General features: G+C 36.1%; 2 protein-coding genes across 2 annotated transcripts in view; both read right to left on the bottom strand.

Moving 5' to 3' along the window:
- Window positions 1-18,679, bottom strand: part of LOC142353881 (multidrug resistance-associated protein 1-like) — a 653,144-nt gene that overhangs the window by 240,405 nt on the left and 394,060 nt on the right.
- LOC142354170 (laminin-like protein lam-2) overlaps window positions 1-18,679 on the bottom strand; it is a 134,898-nt gene that overhangs the window by 33,933 nt on the left and 82,286 nt on the right. Inside the window, 2 exon segments of the mRNA XM_075406432.1 lie at window positions 7,951-8,153; window positions 15,912-16,026. Coding sequence (XP_075262547.1) covers window positions 7,951-8,153; window positions 15,912-16,026 — 318 coding nt within the window.

The raw sequence follows: 18,679 nt of genomic DNA, 5'->3' as shown, positions 1-18,679 counted from the left end.
GATTTAGGGCATATACGTTTTGCACTACTTATATGCACTATTGATCTTTAACTCGTTAAAGTTTATAAAATTTAAAGTTCATAAAGTGAGTTCAGAAGTCATTTTTTGAGTGAGGTAAGTCACGCAATTGACCTAAAAACAGAGCAAATGACGTCACGTACACAAATTTTAACTGCAAAGCAGTATAAGTCACTGAAGTCATTGAAAAAAGTCAATTCTAAGAAGCCAGGTCGTAAGAATCATTGATGAGGACGACGAATTAAAAAAACATAGCAGGACAAGTCCTGAAATACAATTCAAAGAATTGAATGAAAAACATAGAAAACTCCACCTGACCAGCAGATCAATTGAGCAATGCCAGCCAAAAGAAAAACAAAATCATCTCAAAAAATCAGAAAACAAACATCATCTCGAGAAACAAACAATCAAACAAACCAGACAAAAATATACTCATTGCTAAAAATCTTTCAGCTTTCACCCCTAAGGCAAAAATTGACCACTTTAAATATACCCATTTCAAAAATTTGTTAAAAACCAACTTTTGTTTCTGAAATCGGTCCTGTATTAGATCTGCAAGACCTGAAAAAATTGATTTAAGAAGATCGATTAACTCAAAAATTACCGAAAACTTGAAAAAAAAAAAACGAAATCAAATGCAAAATTTAATGAAATGCTGCCGAATATTGTGACATTAATATCTTCAGAATCATTTCTGTGTCTCTAGAGGCTATCCAGTAACCCAATTCCAAGCCTTACAAAAATCATTGGCTCAAAGATCGATAGGGAATAATTTTTAGAAAAAACATGAAATTCAAAAAATAGAAATTTGTTCTATTGAAAGGTTGACAACCATTCAATTGCCCGCTGCCAACTATTAAATAACATGTCATACTATCAAACCCTGGATGGGACTACCTGGCTACTGAGGCAAGAAAAAATGAATAAAAGACAAATGTTTTGAAAAAACTTGAAAAAAAGTGCAAACTTTTAAAAAAAATATCTGAAATCGGAAATGTTAAATTGTTAAAAATGAATCCAGTGAAACTAACAACCATTTAGTAACTTTTTATCAGACCGTGGAATAGGTTTTCTGACACTTGAGAATGGACAAATATCAAAAATTGACAAAAACTTTAGGAAACCTTGAAAAAATTGCAAATTTTATGTTAAAAAATGCCAAATTTAGAGACATTAAAATGTTAAAATCAATTGTTATTAGAAACCATGCAGTGCCTTATTATCAAAGTTTAAAGAAGATACGTGGCCTGTGACAATAGAAACACTCAAAAAATGACAAAAATTTTCAAAAAACATGAAAAAATTGCAAAAATTAGTATCATTTTGAGTGTTTGTGTATGTAGTACCAAAACATATAGCTCATAAAATCGTCATAACAATTAATTTTGTCTCGCTAAAGGCCTTCATCAACTTTTCATCATGAAGGTCTTCATCGCAAAACATCAACCTAAGATTAATCAAACTAAAAACTCAAAAAATCACAAAAAACATTAAAAATTGCACAATTTTGAGCCCAAAAGCTCCTAAAAATGACTTTAACCTTAAATTAGGGCCATCCCATCAGCTGCACCACTCTAAGAACTTGAAGGACTACCAAAGCCCACTTTAGGCCTCTAATGAAACTTAATGCCCGCTGGGCTTTACCTGTTCATCCCGTTTTGAAAGATCAAAGTCATTGAAAAATGTGTGAAAACATCTTAAAAACAAAAAACACAGCGCCCCAATACAATTCAAATTCTTTGAATTGTAAAAAACATAGCAGGACATAAAATACGATTTTAAAAAATTGTATTAATTCGACCTGACAATCATTTACTCCGCTTTAAAAGGCAAATGAGAGCTGTTAGTAATGAGACTGAGATTGAAATCAATGGCGACTAATTCAAAAAAAAAATAACAAGACATTTCCTGACGTACAATTGAAAGAATTTTCATTGACTAAACCAAAAACTAGGTCAAGAACCGACTATGCGCGAATTGTGGAAACCATTTCTGAAAAAATCAGATTAAATAAAAAAACAGAAAATCCGCCAAAATGCCATGAACAAAAAACCACTATCGAGAAATGAAAAATTGGTTCAAACAAAGAACTAGGCCTGGAATGAACTATGAATGGATTGGGAAAACCATTTCCAAAAAAATCCGATCCAAAAAATGGAAAAAACAGTAAAAATCAAAGTGGAATTGCCGCATGTGAACAAAAAAACCACTAGCGAGAAAGTGAATCATTGTTCAACACCGTTTTGTCACTCTACTTTAAAATTAGAGCGAAAAAATTTCACGCCACAAAACCACTCGCTTTTCCGCTCCACTTCCTGTTTCGGCGTGACCAAAGTCACTACTCCAATTTGACTTCAAAAATCACGAAAATGTGTGACAGATCTTAAAAAAAAGACAGCGCCCCAATACGATTCAAACTCTTTGAATTCTAAAAAAAACCACGATGTCTCCAATAATAGCCGCTATCGCTTTGCGGCTATTAAAAACATTCAAGGCATGAATATATCTCGCATATTTTGAGTCTAGTAAGCCAAAGCCTTTACGGGAACTCAATGCTTCCGGGCCGTACCTGTTTATCCCGTTTTTGAGGACGAAAAATCGAAAGTTTCAGACAAAAAAATCAGTCGGGCAACAAATCACATTGAAAAACACCGCAGGATTTTTATAACTGATTGCCACAAACTTTGTTTGAGAGCAATTAAAAACAAAAAACCAGAAGTTGATTGCTTTTTAAAATTATATAGAAGTAGGTGTTAAAACGCAAAATTTTTTGAAGTGTGTCTTGTTTATTGGGCGTGGGGGGTACAAGAGAAACTGGTGGAGGCGAGGGCATGGAGTTGGGAGCTTGTGTGGGGGCGGTGGGGGTAGGGAGAAGGGACTGTTATGGCACCAAAACTTCTTATACTGTCCTTTATCACCTTGACTCCATGAAAAGAGCCAACCATCAAAAAACAATCGGTGCAAATGAATATATCCCATTAATATACCAATATAACCTAGCTAATGGCTACAGGCAGGTAACCCCTTATTAAAGAACAATAAAATTTGAATTTAATGACTTAACTGACTTTGATTTTGATCTCAATTTTAATGTAACTGATTGTCTAACTGACCAGACCGCCTCTTCCGAAAACACAGTAGCGCATTTCCTATACAGCCCAGTTACTCCAACAGTTATACCCAATTACTTTCCCAATATTACGTCAAAATAATCCCGGAGTAAAATCAACAAACTGAATTATTTAAATTGACCTCAACTACATTGCGACAGACATGATGTTGAAGAGAGCTGTCTACTTAGAGATAAATCAGTGAATAGTTAATGAGGTCGGAACTGAACAGGGGGCATAGAAGGTGAGTGAAATAGTATTGCGATAAGAATCACCTTAATCATGCCCATATTTCAACTTAATTACCCTTTCAATGCTCGCTCAAGGACATCACTGTACTTACAGTAATGGACAAAAATCGATATCCAACTTTTACATAGAGTTGTGATAGATGTTATACGTTAATTTTCCGAAGACAGGGCTGATGAAACAGAATAAAACATTTCATGCATTTGAATTTCTTCAATTTTTGAATTAAAAATTTTGGGTAAAAAGAGATAGATGTGTGGATTCAGAACATGTCCTTGAAAATAGGTGAAATAAAACTGTCTTCATATGAAGTTTTTTCTGAAATTAATTTGTGCTCAATAATGCTGATTAGAATTTTCAGAAAGTTACAGGCAACCGTGGGACTCAATTAGAAGAATTTGCCAAAAAATTGAATTTGCCAAAAAATTGAAAAAAAAGCTTATCACAAGAAACCTGCCTATTACAAAAACGTGACGCGATTTATAAAGGAAATTACCTTAATAACAACCGATTGATGAGTAGAAGACGCAGATTTAAAACTGTTCCAACTTCAACTTCAGCGCAATCACTAGTTCGCAATATTTTCTATTGAAGAGACTTGGACCAGATCCTCGACCTCAGAGACCTAAAGCCGATCAGCCGACCAAAAGCTCAATGCCATTCAAACCGACCAAAAAGATTTTACAAACTTGGGGAAAGATATCAATAATAGCATCTAAATGCTAGACTCTTGTAGAGCTAAGGTATTGAAAACCAATGTTTCCTGTCAAATACTCAAACTCAAGACGCTCAGAAATTTCATAAGGAATATACGCAGCCAATCGATCTCCAGCAGTAAAAATCGGCCCCCTTGAACGTGAAACACAAAACTAAAATTCTTAAAAAAATCTTTTTTAAAAATTCAGAATCCAGAATCGACTTGTTAATTTTTTTTACCACTAAAGGCATTAAAACACACTGTATAACGCCCACATCTGCAAGTCAATTAAATTGCAGGCTATTAGAGATCTTTTTGCTCATATAGCAAGAAAACAAAAAAAAACTGTGAAAACTTGAAAATTCAAAAACGCTGGTAGGGTTTTCGAAGTTAATGGCTTCAAAAACCAAGTTGCGCTGCTAAAATCAACTCATTAACCTATGCTCAAGCTTAACCGACCAACGTCGGACAAACTGATCTCGAACGACAGGCGCGGCGATTTAATTCAGCGGCAATAGCCTAACTAAATTTTTCTTTATAGGTGTAAAAACTCCGACTAGGAAGGGAATTGAACAACGTGCCACCAAAGTAACTAACAGAACCCTTTACCAGTGGGCTACAGGCCCTTGTAATTTGGTATCTTACAATTGCTTAAACTTAAGCAAAAAACACTTCGGAGTGAGAGCAATTGAGATGAAGACATAACTCATGAAGACAAGTGTGAAAAGGTCACAAAAGAAGTCTACCAATGTTCTAGAACAAAAAGCTCAAAAGGGGTCGAAGGAAAATTGTGCACTAAAAACCAGCGCGCTAACAAAAATGGCTTCAAACTTCGTTCGAGATCAATTAAAAAACTAAAAGTATTGAAAAAGTAAAATTTTTCAAAAACTAGAATACTTTGAAGGTGGCATTACCAATGCCTATAAACCAAAAGAAAACAGACATAAAAAGAAAATATGCACAAGAAAACATAGAGCTCTGACAAACGTCAAATTGTTACCTAATTAACAAACATAGCTAGCAGATTACCAGAAAATAGCCACCGTTGAAACGGATGACGCACATCGGGATTGCAACAGAAAAAAGGAGATAGAAATTTTCCTCAAGTTTCAAAAATTGTTGATAATTGGCGTGCAATTTCAATAAGCTTCTAAAACTATACTTAATTAAGCCTCTAAGACGAGCGCTGTTACGCTTAATACTGATGTCAGCTAGCAATTGCTCGAACGAACTTTGATTACTTAATGTACTATGACTTAATGACCGGGCTTTATTGGTTTATCCCGTTTCTTTCGAGTTTGCTCCATTGACATTGACGGGATTCAACACATTGCATAATTCACAGAACTTAAAATCCATTCCGTTGAAACAGTGGGTGGGGTAAGTCACGAGTCAAACGCGAAAATCATTACTTACGTAAACCAAAAAACGTGATCAAAAGGTAAAGCGAATTAAAAAAAGGAGAACGCATAAATAATAGCCGTTGAGAGGCTGACGAAGGCTATTAATAAACAAAAAAGAAAAAAACACAAAAAATTGCTTCACTTGGGTTCAAAAATTTCAAAAAAAACCTTGTCGCCGTGAATTTCGGTCATTTCAAGCGATTTCAGTACACTAAGCTGTGAAGACTAGCATAGCCAGCTTGTGGACTGTAATGCAACCTTAAGACCACTCTCACCTGTTTATTCCGTTTTGATTGCTTACAGTCGTCTAAAATGTGAACAAACCCGGCAGATTGCCGAAAAATAGCCGCCGTTGATTCCCAAAACTCTATTGGGATTGAAAGAAAAGAAAATATCAACAAAAATTGATTTTTGTACAAAAACATTTTCAAGTTCGATTTATTTTGATGTCATTTCGTAATTGAACCTACTCCTGTCTCTCACTGGGTGGCTACAGGGTCTAGTATCAATACCAATAAGCATTGTAGATAGTAAATAAAACTTATGAGAACAAAGTTCAAGTTCCGGGCATCTAAAAATGAGCTTTATGGGTTTATCCCGTTTCTATTTCTGACTTTGATTTTTTCAATACTGACTCTTCATTTTGAATTTATTTGCTGAGCAGCTGCTGTTTAAAAGGACTTTGAGCAGAATGACAGAAGAGTGAAACTAGCCTAGAGAAGTCAAAAAGATTTCACGCAAAATGTCGAAAAAGCGGCAAATTGGGTAAAGCGAAAAAAAGTTCGACGAAGTAAAAAAAAAAATAGGAGCGCTATAAAAGCCGTCTCAGAAGATCAGCTATTAAACATATCTTACAGAAAAGACAGCACCAAAAACATACCCGGCAGATTGCCGGAAAATAGCCGCCGTTGATTCCAATAAGCATGATTGGGATTGAAATAACAGAAGATATTGAAAAAAAAGATTTTTGTACAAAAACATTTTTTTAAGTCCTATTTATTTTGATGGCATTTCGTAGTTGAACATACTTCTGTTTCTTAGAGAGAGGCTACAGGGGCTACTATCAATAACAATAAGTACTAGAGAGAGGTAACTAATACTTATAGGACCGACGTTCAAATAGCGGGCATCTAAAATTGGGCTTTATGGGTTTATCCCGTTTCTATTTCTGACTTCAATTTTTTATACTGACTCTGTTCATTTTGAATTGCTTTGCTGAGCAACTGATGTTCAAAATCACTTTTAGCAGAATGAGAGAAGAGAGAAACTAGCCTAGAGAAGTCAAAAAGATTTCACGGAAAATGTTGAAAAGGCGGCAAAATGAGGTAAAGCGAAACATTTTTTTATTCGACGAAGTAAAAAAAAATAGGAGCGCTATAATAGCCGGCTGAGAAGATGAGGGCGGCTATTAACAATCAAAAACCTTTGGATTGTAAAAAATAGCGTTGCAATAGTAGACTGTAGTAAAGATAAGGGCAACTGAAAATAAAGGCTCCAAAATTTACTTTGTTGATGAAACAGCAATCAAAAGCAGTAAGCGAAAACATAGCTACATATTGCCACAAAATAGCTCCGATACCTTTGTAGATCCACAGTAAAAAAAGATAACAGAAAAAAGAATTTTTTATTAATTGTTGCGAGGTTATATTTTGATTAAGAATCTGTATAACTGCTCAGGAAATATACTTCAATTAGAATGACATACACACAGTTGACCTTATCTCTTTTATATACCATTTTTTTCTTTGTTCAAAACTGGTAGGCACAAAACGGGCAAATTAATTTAGAGGGGCTGTAGCTTAGAAATATTTTACGGCGCAACATCCTACAACCCCACTGAGGTGCGCACCAGTGATCTCTCGGTGGGGTTGACGATCAAGCGACCAGGGGGGACAGGGTTGGGAGGATGGTCGAGAGGGGGCTCCAAACCGCCAGGTTGAGGAGGGTGTGGCCGGGCGGGGCGACTCAGGGTGTCAAAATTATCGCGTGATTCCACCCTTCAGAGAGTGCAATGTCTCCTCAAAACAGTTTTGGTGAAACGCATACTTAAAAACTAGCAAGGCGTAAGGCTCTAAGAGAGCTCCTCAGTCACGTAACGCCCTCAGGGCTTTGCATGTTTATACCTCCCGTTCTTGAGGACGGAAAAACCGTCAAGCAGAAAATCGCATTAAAAAAGACCACATATCTAATGTAATTGCTAAAATTTTGTTTGCGAGTAATGAAAAAGACAGCGCCCCAATACAATTGAAAAATAACAGCCCTCGAGAGGTTGACGGCGTCTATAAAAAACCCAACACTCCTCTTGGAGTCGTAAGAATAGGCCCACTATAATAGCCGCCTGAAATGAGGGCGGCTATTGATTATACAAATTCATTTCAAGGAAACTGGTGAAATAGAATTTTATGCAAAAATTACCATTGCATCCAACATTCGATGCAAACTTTGTCGTAAATGTAATGCTACAACAACTTACCGACTTTTTGCGTTCCATACCATCGAGGACCAACTTGGCATTTTGATTGACAGCTTGGACTTCGTCATCGTACTTCGACTCAAGAGTAGAGCCCGCGGTGCATTTGTCTGTGGAGTTCTCTATCATTAATCTGATAGCCGGTATGCGATTGTACTGCTGTTCGAAACTTTCAGCAGCGTCAGTACCGGTCGCATTTTGAAAACCTGAAGCATCATGAGTCTATGATACGTTACTACACATAATATCATTGATACGACGTGGCCGACAACAAAACCTCTGATTGGATTGATTTATAGCAGGAAGTTCCACAGGGTACACACTTGGTCAATTTCTGTCCAACCTTTACGTATATGACTCAGATATCACAAAAAGCTAAATTTTCGGTATGATGATGACCCTGTAATTTTAACACAATCAGAACCTAGTAACATGCAACATTTTGAAGCTTTGAAAAACGAAGTACTCAATTGTTTTTTACCACACTTGATTGAGTTAAATGCTGATAAAACAGAATATAATAAATTTATCCAGCAAAACGAAAAGAAACTGACCAAAAACGAACTCAAGCGCATACACAGAGGAAAAAGGAAGTCAAATTCCTTGATTGTGATGCAATCAAAGTGAAACATATCCTTACAAAAATGATACCCAAGTTATCAAATACTTGCTTGACTAAGCCACTGTGTTCTAAAGAACCTTATCCTCATTTCGTGATCTAAAGCAACCAGCAAATTATTTTACCCAGTCATTCCTCTCATAAACAAATTGCTCGCTACATGTTTATAGTGGCAAATTACCAATTCTGGATGTCAGAAAATTCAATAACATGTTTGCCAAATAGCAATTTCTGTCAGCAAGGAGTCAGAGCAGATTTTTGTAAGATCGCCAGTCAAAATATAGCTGGCAAATTGTCAGAAAATGTCTGCCTGTCGGAAAGTCAGAACCTTAGCTTCAAAACACTAACGAAAAGAATGAAACCCGAGAAATTGAACACACAAATTCGTTTTTCTACCACCTGTGGTAATGTTTCCAACTGATTTAGACTCATACAAGGCTGCCCTCAAACAACGTCGAATTACACAGACGTCGCACACGCAATTTAGTAGAAAAATTTTGAACGAATGAACGAAAGCTGATTTGAAGTGCGCTTATGCTCATAACAAAAACTCTGAAGACAAAATTAAACATAACCGACTAACGTCGGGCGAATTGCTCTCAAACGATCAGTAAGCGGTTGACTTCATCAGCAGCTAGCCACGGTTTAGTGAGGCCAGTTTTAGCTTGATTTGACTCAAAAGCTTGTAGTTTTCTAGCCTTTTTAGTAAAAAAAAATCATATAAAAAACTGATATTTTAAAAAATTTGTAAAGCTTCCAGATTTTGCAGTAAAAATGTTCAAAAATATTTTTTGTCTCTAGAGTTATGTCAGGTAATCCATCTGAAAGACTTGAAAGCTTCGTTGGCCAGGAATGATCGCTAAACTCAGAAAGGGACAAAAATATTCAAAAAATTTGAAAACAATCGCAAATTTTAACAAAATCTTGCTAAAATTCAAGATATTAAAGTATTTGAAAAACATTCCATTGTCTCAAGAGACTATCCAGTATCCCTATCTCAAGCTTTAAATAGTTTCACTGGGTCATTGAGATCCATAAACTTGGAACACGAAAAAAATTTTCAGAAAACCTGAAAAAAATTAAATTTTATCAAAATATTGCTAAAGCTGGAGTTATTGAAATATTGATAACCATTCCATTAACTCTATAACCTATGCAAAAGCTTATCATCAAGCCTTGGTTGAGGTTCCTAAGACCCTGGTGCCAGAAAGAATGATAAAAAATTCAAAAAGATTTTGAAAAAACTTGAAAAAATTGCAAAAATTGTTTCAAAAATTGCTGATATTAAAATCCAGAAAAACATTCAATAACATCTAGAAGCTATGCATTAAACTATAATCAAACCCTAGAGGAGTTTATGTGGTTAAGTTTTATACAAAAAAATTGCTAAAATCTGTCATATTAAAAAAATGAAAGCCATCCCACGAAATATAAAATATTTTCAGTGACTTAATATCAAAACCTGAAGGACGTTTTCTGGCCCCTGCGTCTACAAAGACGTGAATAATGAAAAATGTCAAAAAATGAAAAATTGCACGTTTTGACAAAATGCTAAAAAATCGTAATTTTAAAAAGTTGAAATGCCACTACCACTAGAAACTATGCAATAACCTATAATAAAACCCAAGACAAGGTTCATTGACACCTAGGGCTGAAAACACTCAAAAAATGACAAATTTCAAAACGCATAAAATTTTTGTGAAAATTAGTATAAAAATGCGTGTTTTTAGCGATCGGTTGTTCGAACGTAGCCACGGGGGGGCTGATGGGGTGAGGGAGGGGGAAGGGCAACAGTGGGGTGGAGGAGGGAACAGCGCGTTCGGGGCAATAGTGGTGGGGTGGTCAACAGCTGGGGTGTCTTTAACTTCTCAGAACCGCCATTCACACCATAAGTATAAGTCTCCAAAACAGTCTGAGCTGAAACAGAAATGAAAGGCTCTAAGAGCACTTAATGCCCACTGCGCGCTACCTGTATATCCCGTTTTTGAGGACGAAAAGTCAAAAGCGTCAGACGAAAAATCGGTCAAGCGAAAAATCGCATAAAGACCCACAGGACTAATATAATTGCTAAAAACTTTGTTTGAGAGCAATTAAAAAATTAAGTCCAATAATAACACCGCTCAGTAATCGCTATTGTAGCCATTAGTACATCCTATGATAAAAATTGCATGATACAAAGGAATCTGAGTAAAAAAACTCCGAAGAAAACGCAAACAGTTGACGAGTTTTTAGCTGATCGACTCTCAAAAAAACCAGAAGCATTTTCCCGTAACGAAATCATATCAAAACAACATTCAGACCACAAAAATCTATCTTGACCTGCAAATAGCACACGCATAATTAGTTAATTTACTCTGAGTAAAATATTTTTGTGCATTGTTTTTGTGTGTTTGTAACATAGCCGGCAGATTGCCGGAATAGCTGCGAAACAATAGACCTGCGTGCCGTATAATACAGATAGAAGACGTGAATCTGTACAAAGACGGGAATAATGACCCCTGCGTCTACAAAGACGTGAATAATGAAAAATGTCAAAAAATGAAAAATTGCACGTTTTGACAAAATGCTAAAAAATCGTAATTTTAAAAAGTTGAAATGCCACTACCACTAGAAACTATGCAATAACCTATAATAAAACCCAAGACAAGGTTCATTGACACCTAGGGCTGAAAACACTCAAAAAATGACAAATTTCAAAACGCATAAAATTTTTGTGAAAATTAGTATAAAAATGCGTGTTTTTAGCGATCGGTTGTTCGAACGTAGCCACGGGGGGGGGCTGATGGGGTGAGGGAGGGGGAAGGGCAACAGTGGGGTGGAGGAGAGAACAGCGCGGTCGGGGCAATAGTGGTGGGGTGGTCAACAGCTGGGGTGTCTTCAACTTCTCAGAACCGCCATTCACACCATAAGTATAAGTCTCCAAAACAGTCTGAGCTGAAACAGAAATGAAAGGCTCTAAGAGCACTTAATGCCCACTGCGCGCTACCTGTATATCCCGTTTTTGAGGACGAAAAGTCAAAAGCGTCAGACGAAAAATCGGTCAAGCGAAAAATCGCATAAAGACCCACAGGACTAATATAATAGCTAAAAACTTTGTTTGAGAGCAATTAAAAAATTAAGTCCAATAATAACACCGCTCAGTAATCGCTATTGTAGCCATTAGTACATCCCATGATAAAAATTGCATGATACAAAGGAATCTGAGTAAAAAAACTCCAAAGAAAACGCAAACAGTTGACGAGTTTTTAGCTGATCGACTCTCAAAAAAACCAGAAGCATTTTCCCGTAACGAAATCATATCAAAACAACATTCAGACCACAAAAATCTATCTTGACCTGCAAATAGCACACGCATAATTAGTTAATTTACTCTGAGTAAAATATTTTTGTGCATTGTTTTTGTGTGTTTGTAACATAGCCGGCAGATTGCCGGAATAGCTGCGAAACAATAGACCTGCGTGCCGTATAATACAGATAGAAGACGTGAATCTGTACAAAGACGGGAATAATGACCCCTGCGTCTACAAAGACGTGAATAATGAAAAATGTCAAAAAATGAAAAATTGCACGTTTTGACAAAATGCTAAAAAATCGTAATTTTAAAAAGTTGAAATGCCACTACCACTAGAAACTATGCAATAACCTATAATAAAACCCAAGACAAGGTTCATTGACACCTAGGGCTGAAAACACTCAAAAAATGACAAATTTCAAAACGCATAAAATTTTTGTGAAAATTAGTATAAAAATGCGTGTTTTTAGCGATCGGTTGTTCGAACGTAGCCACGGGGGGGGGGCTGATGGGGTGAGGGAGGGGGAAGGGCAACAGTGGGGTGGAGGAGGGAACAGCGCGGTCGGGGCAATAGTGGTGGGGTGGTCAACAGCTGGGGTGTCTTTAACTTCTCAGAACCGCCATTCACACCATAAGTATAAGTCTCCAAAACAGTCTGAGCTGAAACAGAAATGAAAGGCTCTAAGAGCACTTAATTCCCACTGCGCGCTACCTGTATATCCCGTTTTTGAGGACGAAAAGTCAAAAGCGTCAGACGAAAAATCGGTCAAGCGAAAAATCGCATAAAGACCCACAGGACTAATATAATTGCTAAAAACTTTGTTTGAGAGCAATTAAAAAATTAAGTCCAATAATAACACCGCACAGTAATCGCTATTGTAGCCATTAGTACATCCTATGATAAAAATTGCATGATACAAAGGAATCTGAGTAAAAAAAACTCCGAAGAAAACGCAAACAGTTGACGAGTTTTTAGCTGATCGACTCTCAAAAAAACCAGAAGCATTTTCCCGTAACGAAATCATATCAAAACAACATTCAGACCACAAAAATCTATCTTGACCTGCAAATAGCACACGCATAATTAGTTAATTTACTCTGAGTAAAATATTTTTGTGCATTGTTTTTGTGTGTTTGTAACATAGCCGGCAGATTGCCGGAATAGCTGCGAAACAATAGACCTGCGTGCCGTATAATACAGATAGAAACAGATACAGATCTAAATTGGAAAATCGACGCCGCTCAAAAAACTATGTAAAAAACATTTAGCGATAAATTAAACATACCCAGCAGATTGTCGGAAAAAAGCCGGCGTTGATTCCAATAAGCATGATTGGGATTGAAAGAATTGAAGATATTGAAAAAAAAAAGATTTTTGTACAAAAACATTTTTAAGTCCGATTTATTTTGATGGCATTTCGTAGTTGAACATACTTCTGTTTCTTAGAGAAAGGCTACAGGGGCTACTATCAATACCAATAAGCATTAGAGATGGTAACTAAGACTTATAGGAACGACGTTCAATTAGCGGGCATCTAAAATTGGGCTATATGGGTTTATCCCGTTTCTATTTCTGACTCCAATTTTTTATACTGACTCTGTTCATTTTGAATTGCTTTGCTGAGCAACTGATGTTCAAAATGACTATTAGCAGAATGAGAGAAGAGAGAAACTAGCCTAGAGAAGTCAAAAAGATTTCACGCAAAATGTCGACAAAGCGGCAAGATGGTAAAGCGAAAAAAAGTTCGACGAAGTAAAAAAAAATAGGAGCGCTATAATAGCCGGCTGAGAAGATGAGGGCGGCTATTAATAAAGCTTGTTGAAATTCATTCCACAGAAGCCTTTTATTAGGGAGCTTTACTGCACATATGAGTTCTTTTGAACTTAAACTAATTCAAATTAAACTTAAGTTTTAAAGTGCAAAGTCATTTTATTGAGTGAGGTAAGTCACGTATGATCATAATCTAATCACGCAAATAACCTAAAAACTTTCGCTAAAGCGAGTGAGAAATGACGTCACGCGCGCAAATGCCGTTAGTGAGAGGAAGAAGTCATTCAGAAAATTTGACTTTTTCAGCTTTGCTGTGTGAACAAATGTAAAACGAAAAAGAGCGTCAGACGACGAAACAAAAAAACCAGGAGCACTGCAATACAGCTCCGCTCAGCTTACAGCTTCGCAGCTATAAAAATAATCTTATTAAATTTGTTAGTTAAAGATTAAAAGAATTTGCGCTATAATATTGTAACGTTCGTACGTTGCCTCTCTAACAGCTTGTTTCTATTGACAATTATAACTGCTTGTTTCTATTGACAATTCTAACTGCTTGTTTCTATTGACAATTCTAACTGCTTGTTTCTATAAACAATTCAAGAAATTCAGTTTTTTTGTGGCATTTTCCTGCATTGCCCAGCTCTTTTACATTTGCACTGATCATAACCCCCAAGTTTTTATTTTCATTCCCTAAATTTTCTCATTACATGCAGAATTTCAAGTTCATAACCAATGGAATTCTAGCATTGTTTTTGATTAAACAGGGAATCTGCACTGAGACTACCACATTTTCAGTTCTGTGCAGAGATCCATTAATTTATTAGCAATTATTCTCGTCTGTTCCCGTATTAAGTTTCCCCTCGTACTACTATTAAAAATGTATATTTGAAGGGTTGGAACACTTCATGTACAAAGCAGAGCCAATGCCGATCACTCTTGTTTCACTTCATATTCCAATTAATTGTGGCATATTGATTGTGGCTTATTTCATGATTAGATAATCGTGGCACCAGTCTTGTAACCAGATAGGAACATGTTAACAAGCGGATACCGCCAAGAAAATTTTAATCGAATCACAAAATTAGGCTCCAGAAAATTATTTGCTTTTAAAACCAATTATTCACTTCTTACTGAAGTTTGCTTCCCAACTTAGAATCTGATTGACAAGTCTTAAAAATGTTTCAATCGATTGCGCTCCTTTAACTTTATCTGTCAAACATCTTCCAACATTTTGCGCTGACATGCTCTCTTCAGCCTTTCAGATCCATTTTAATTCCGACATCCATCGTTTGGTTAAACGTTACCCAGAAGTAATCCTGTATTGATTACTTAGCCATCCTTTCACAAACAGGTAGGATTGATTAAGTAATAAACGAGGAACAAAAAGATGACCAATATATCCCCAGAGACTCTCGTAAAACCACAATTTCTTCCATTCGCACCAGACGACCTGCAATTACATGCTTTGTCAGAAATTCGTTCAACAAGAACGAATTGTGAAAACATCCCGCGGAGCCGAAAAGAAAATCTGAACCGAGAAGTTCGTGTCCGGACAAAACAGTCCCAGACAAAATAGTCCCAAATTGCAAAATTTTCCCCGACCAGACAAAATAGTCCAACAAAACAGACAAAACAGTCCCAGACAAAATAGTCCCGAATAAATATCGAAATAATTGTAAAAAGTAATCTAGAAACAATTAACAACCAAACATAATCTATGAGTCTGTTCACCGAGAAGTTTTATAGAGAGAGAATTTTCTTTGATGATACAGACATTGAACATCAAATTTTTAAAGGCATCCTTATAGACTAATCACAGATACCCAAACAATTGCATATTCAGCGCTCTAGAAACTGATCTAGATATTAAACTAAAATGAAAATATTAAAATAAAATTATCGGTAACAACTCCTTATAAAGTTGAAATCGACAGTCTACTAAAACAGATAAAAAAAGGAAAAATTTGTCAACAAATCTTCAAAATGATTTATTGTACACATTAGCCGCATTCATTTCTCAACGGCATAAACAAGACCATTTTACATTATTAGGCGAGCCAAGTCAACTCAGAAAAAAATTAATTTGCCCAAAATGTCTTTTATGGCAAATTTTATAAACCAATTCAATCCAATTCTTAGTTCCAATTACGATGGTGGAAACATGCAAAAATTCTAGTTTGGACATAAAATCGAAGTAAAAAATTAGGATATCTAAGATAAGAGTCGGCTTAACGAGCCGTTATGTTGTCTGAACCGTAACCCGGGGCGGGGTTGTTAAATACCTTTTAGCAAAGCCAGTCTTTCCAGCCCAGTGTAATACTGCTCAGACACGCGATTAACAGTCGCATTCAGGCCAGACTCCATCTCATACAGTTGGACCAGGTAGATGGACAAATTCTAAACACAAACAAACAAATAGGCAAGTAAACAATGCCAACTACAATTACAGTTTAATGCGTGAGATAAATGGATTAATGATTAGTTATGTTCCTTTTTATCGCCCCTAAGTCCATCGTCACTAATTTCTATTGACAAATGGCGTAAATAAAGCTATTACAATCTTGAGGGCAACTACATATACACATGGCAATAGCCTAAAATCAGGTTAAATTCTGATTTCATGCTACAAAAGGCACCAAAATTATGGCAAAATCTTTCACCACAGAAAAGATGGAATTATCTATATACGGCGAACTTTTGCAAACAACTATTGCAGTCCTCATGCAAATGAAATATTTTCAACATAAAAAAAAATCTTTCAAAATTTTTTAAAGCTCGGATTCTCTTTTAACGTGTCATCAGCGCTAACGCCATTCGCTAACATAAAACTCCGTTCCCTAATGTCACACTAAAGACGTTACTCCGTGGCCTTAAGGGTTCCGGGAAAATTAGAAAATAGCTGGTATATTGCCAGAAAATAGCTGCGATAGCTTTAAAGACCTGTCTCAATGTGCCAATGAAAACACCAAAAATGTCTTCGAGAAAAAAAGATTTTGTTAAGTCCAATTGCTTTAGAATTAGGGACTGCAAAACTGCCAAATATTGACGCCCAGCTTAACAAAAAATTTCTTTGCCGGAAAAAGGACGCCACTCACGCAAGTCAGTCGAATTATTGCATGAATGTAGGAATAAATGCGGATTTTAAGAGAGCGTGATATCACAGATCGTAGAAAAGTGACGACGAACTAAAACATAACCGGTACAATGCCGTAAACAACTCACAGACTCGTGCAAAATTAACCGTGAAAAACTTATAAACAAAATAGATATCAAAGAGAAAAAACAAAATCAGCAGTGTATTGCCTGATAAAAGAAGTCAATTTTTTTCTCAATTCAGCTGAAAAGCTGGGGAGCAGAAGTGAGGGGGGTTGCAGAAAACTTGGATGTGTGCGTGGAGGTATTTTGGAGGAGAGGTAACTGGGGGTGGTAGTAGTTTGGACAGGGAGGAGAGCGTGGGGTCAAAACTTTCAAATGCGAAACGACCTAAAACATTACCATAGGTTACTATCTACAGAACATAATTAACACACTAAGTATCAAACATTCTAACGAATAACGTTCGAAAGCGAAGTAAACCTTCGAAAAGAAAGAAATCAAAACTTCAATTAACAAAGATATGCTTTAGCATAAAATTCCTTTATTTCCAAAACTCCTCTTCCAAAGCACAAAAACGAGAAGGAGAGGCCAAGAATAAATCAATCGCACTTGCAGCTATTAAAAATAGCTGACTGATTGTCAGAAAGTAATTGCGATAGCTTTATAGTCTCAAAAAAATAAACATACCCGGCAGATTGCCGGAAAATAGCCGCAGTTGATTCCAATAAGCATGATTGGGATTGAAAGAATAGAAGATATTGAAAAAAAAAGATTTTTGTAAAAAAAAAAAATTTTTTAAGTCCGATTTATTTTGATGGCATTTCGTAGTTGAACATACTTCTGTTTCTTAGAGAGAGGCTACAGGGGCTACTATCAATACCAATAAGCATTAGAGATGGTAACTAAGACCTATAGGAACGATGTTCAAATAGCGGGCATCTAAAATTGGGCTTTATGGGTTTATCCCGTTTCTATTTCTGACTTCAATTTTTTATACCGACTCTGTTCATTTTGAATTGCTTTGCTTAGCAACTGATGTTCAAATTCACTTTTAGCAGAATGAGAGAAGAGAGAAACTAGCCTAGAGAAGTCGAAAAGATTTCACGCAAAATGTCGAAAAAGCGGCAAAATGGTAAAGCGAAAAAAAGTTTGACGAGCGCAATAATAGCCGGCTGAGAAGATGAGGGCGGCTATTAATGAAAGAATACCGACGAGATTTCAGCATTTTTGGCAATTACTGAGATGTCCTTTGTCACTTAGAAGAAATGGTATAACTGATATGTTGCTGTTATTAGCCGCCCTCAAATAATCTTTAATTAGATTGACAAACTCAGTTGACATTAGCTCCTTCAATTAAAGTAAGCAAATACATTTTGAAAGTGATGACAGTCCTTTTTGAGCGTGAGGGGCAAATCACAGGCTAAACAAATTAAAAGACAAAACAAAAAACTTGCTCCACTAATAGTGAAAACAACAGCACGCACTCAATTCAGCTGAAAATGTAAGAACGAATGGACCAAAAAAAACATTTTACGAGACTGACTTCATATGGTGGCAACAAAAATCTTGAAGACGAAGTAAAAACCAAAGAACGTCAAAAATAGCTCTCTAATAGAGCTATTAACAAGAAAATAGGGAACTGAGAAAAAAACCCCATTATTTTACTAATTTTTCCAAGTAGCAAAAACAATTAACTATCAATTTGAACTATTGAAAGAGATCACTTTTGCCCAATAAACCCGATAGGACCAGTCATTAATGAAGATAAATGCAATGACAACAAAAAGAACAAAAAAGCACGCAAAGCTCATTACTAATTGATGAAAAACATAACGTCGAAGTTACACAAACTTTTAGCCATCGAGTTGTAACTTTCAATGGGCTCCCTTAAGCTTTATTACAAAGGCAACAAAAACTTATCACCCAGCAGTCGCGATTGCAGCTATTAAAAGTA

The sequence above is a fragment of the Convolutriloba macropyga genome, chromosome 15 (assembly GCF_964194025.1).
Source record: "Convolutriloba macropyga chromosome 15, txConMacr16.3, whole genome shotgun sequence".
NCBI classification, from domain to species: Eukaryota; Metazoa; Xenacoelomorpha; order Acoela; family Convolutidae; genus Convolutriloba; species Convolutriloba macropyga.
This window is presented reverse-complemented; position numbering and strand designations above follow the sequence as displayed.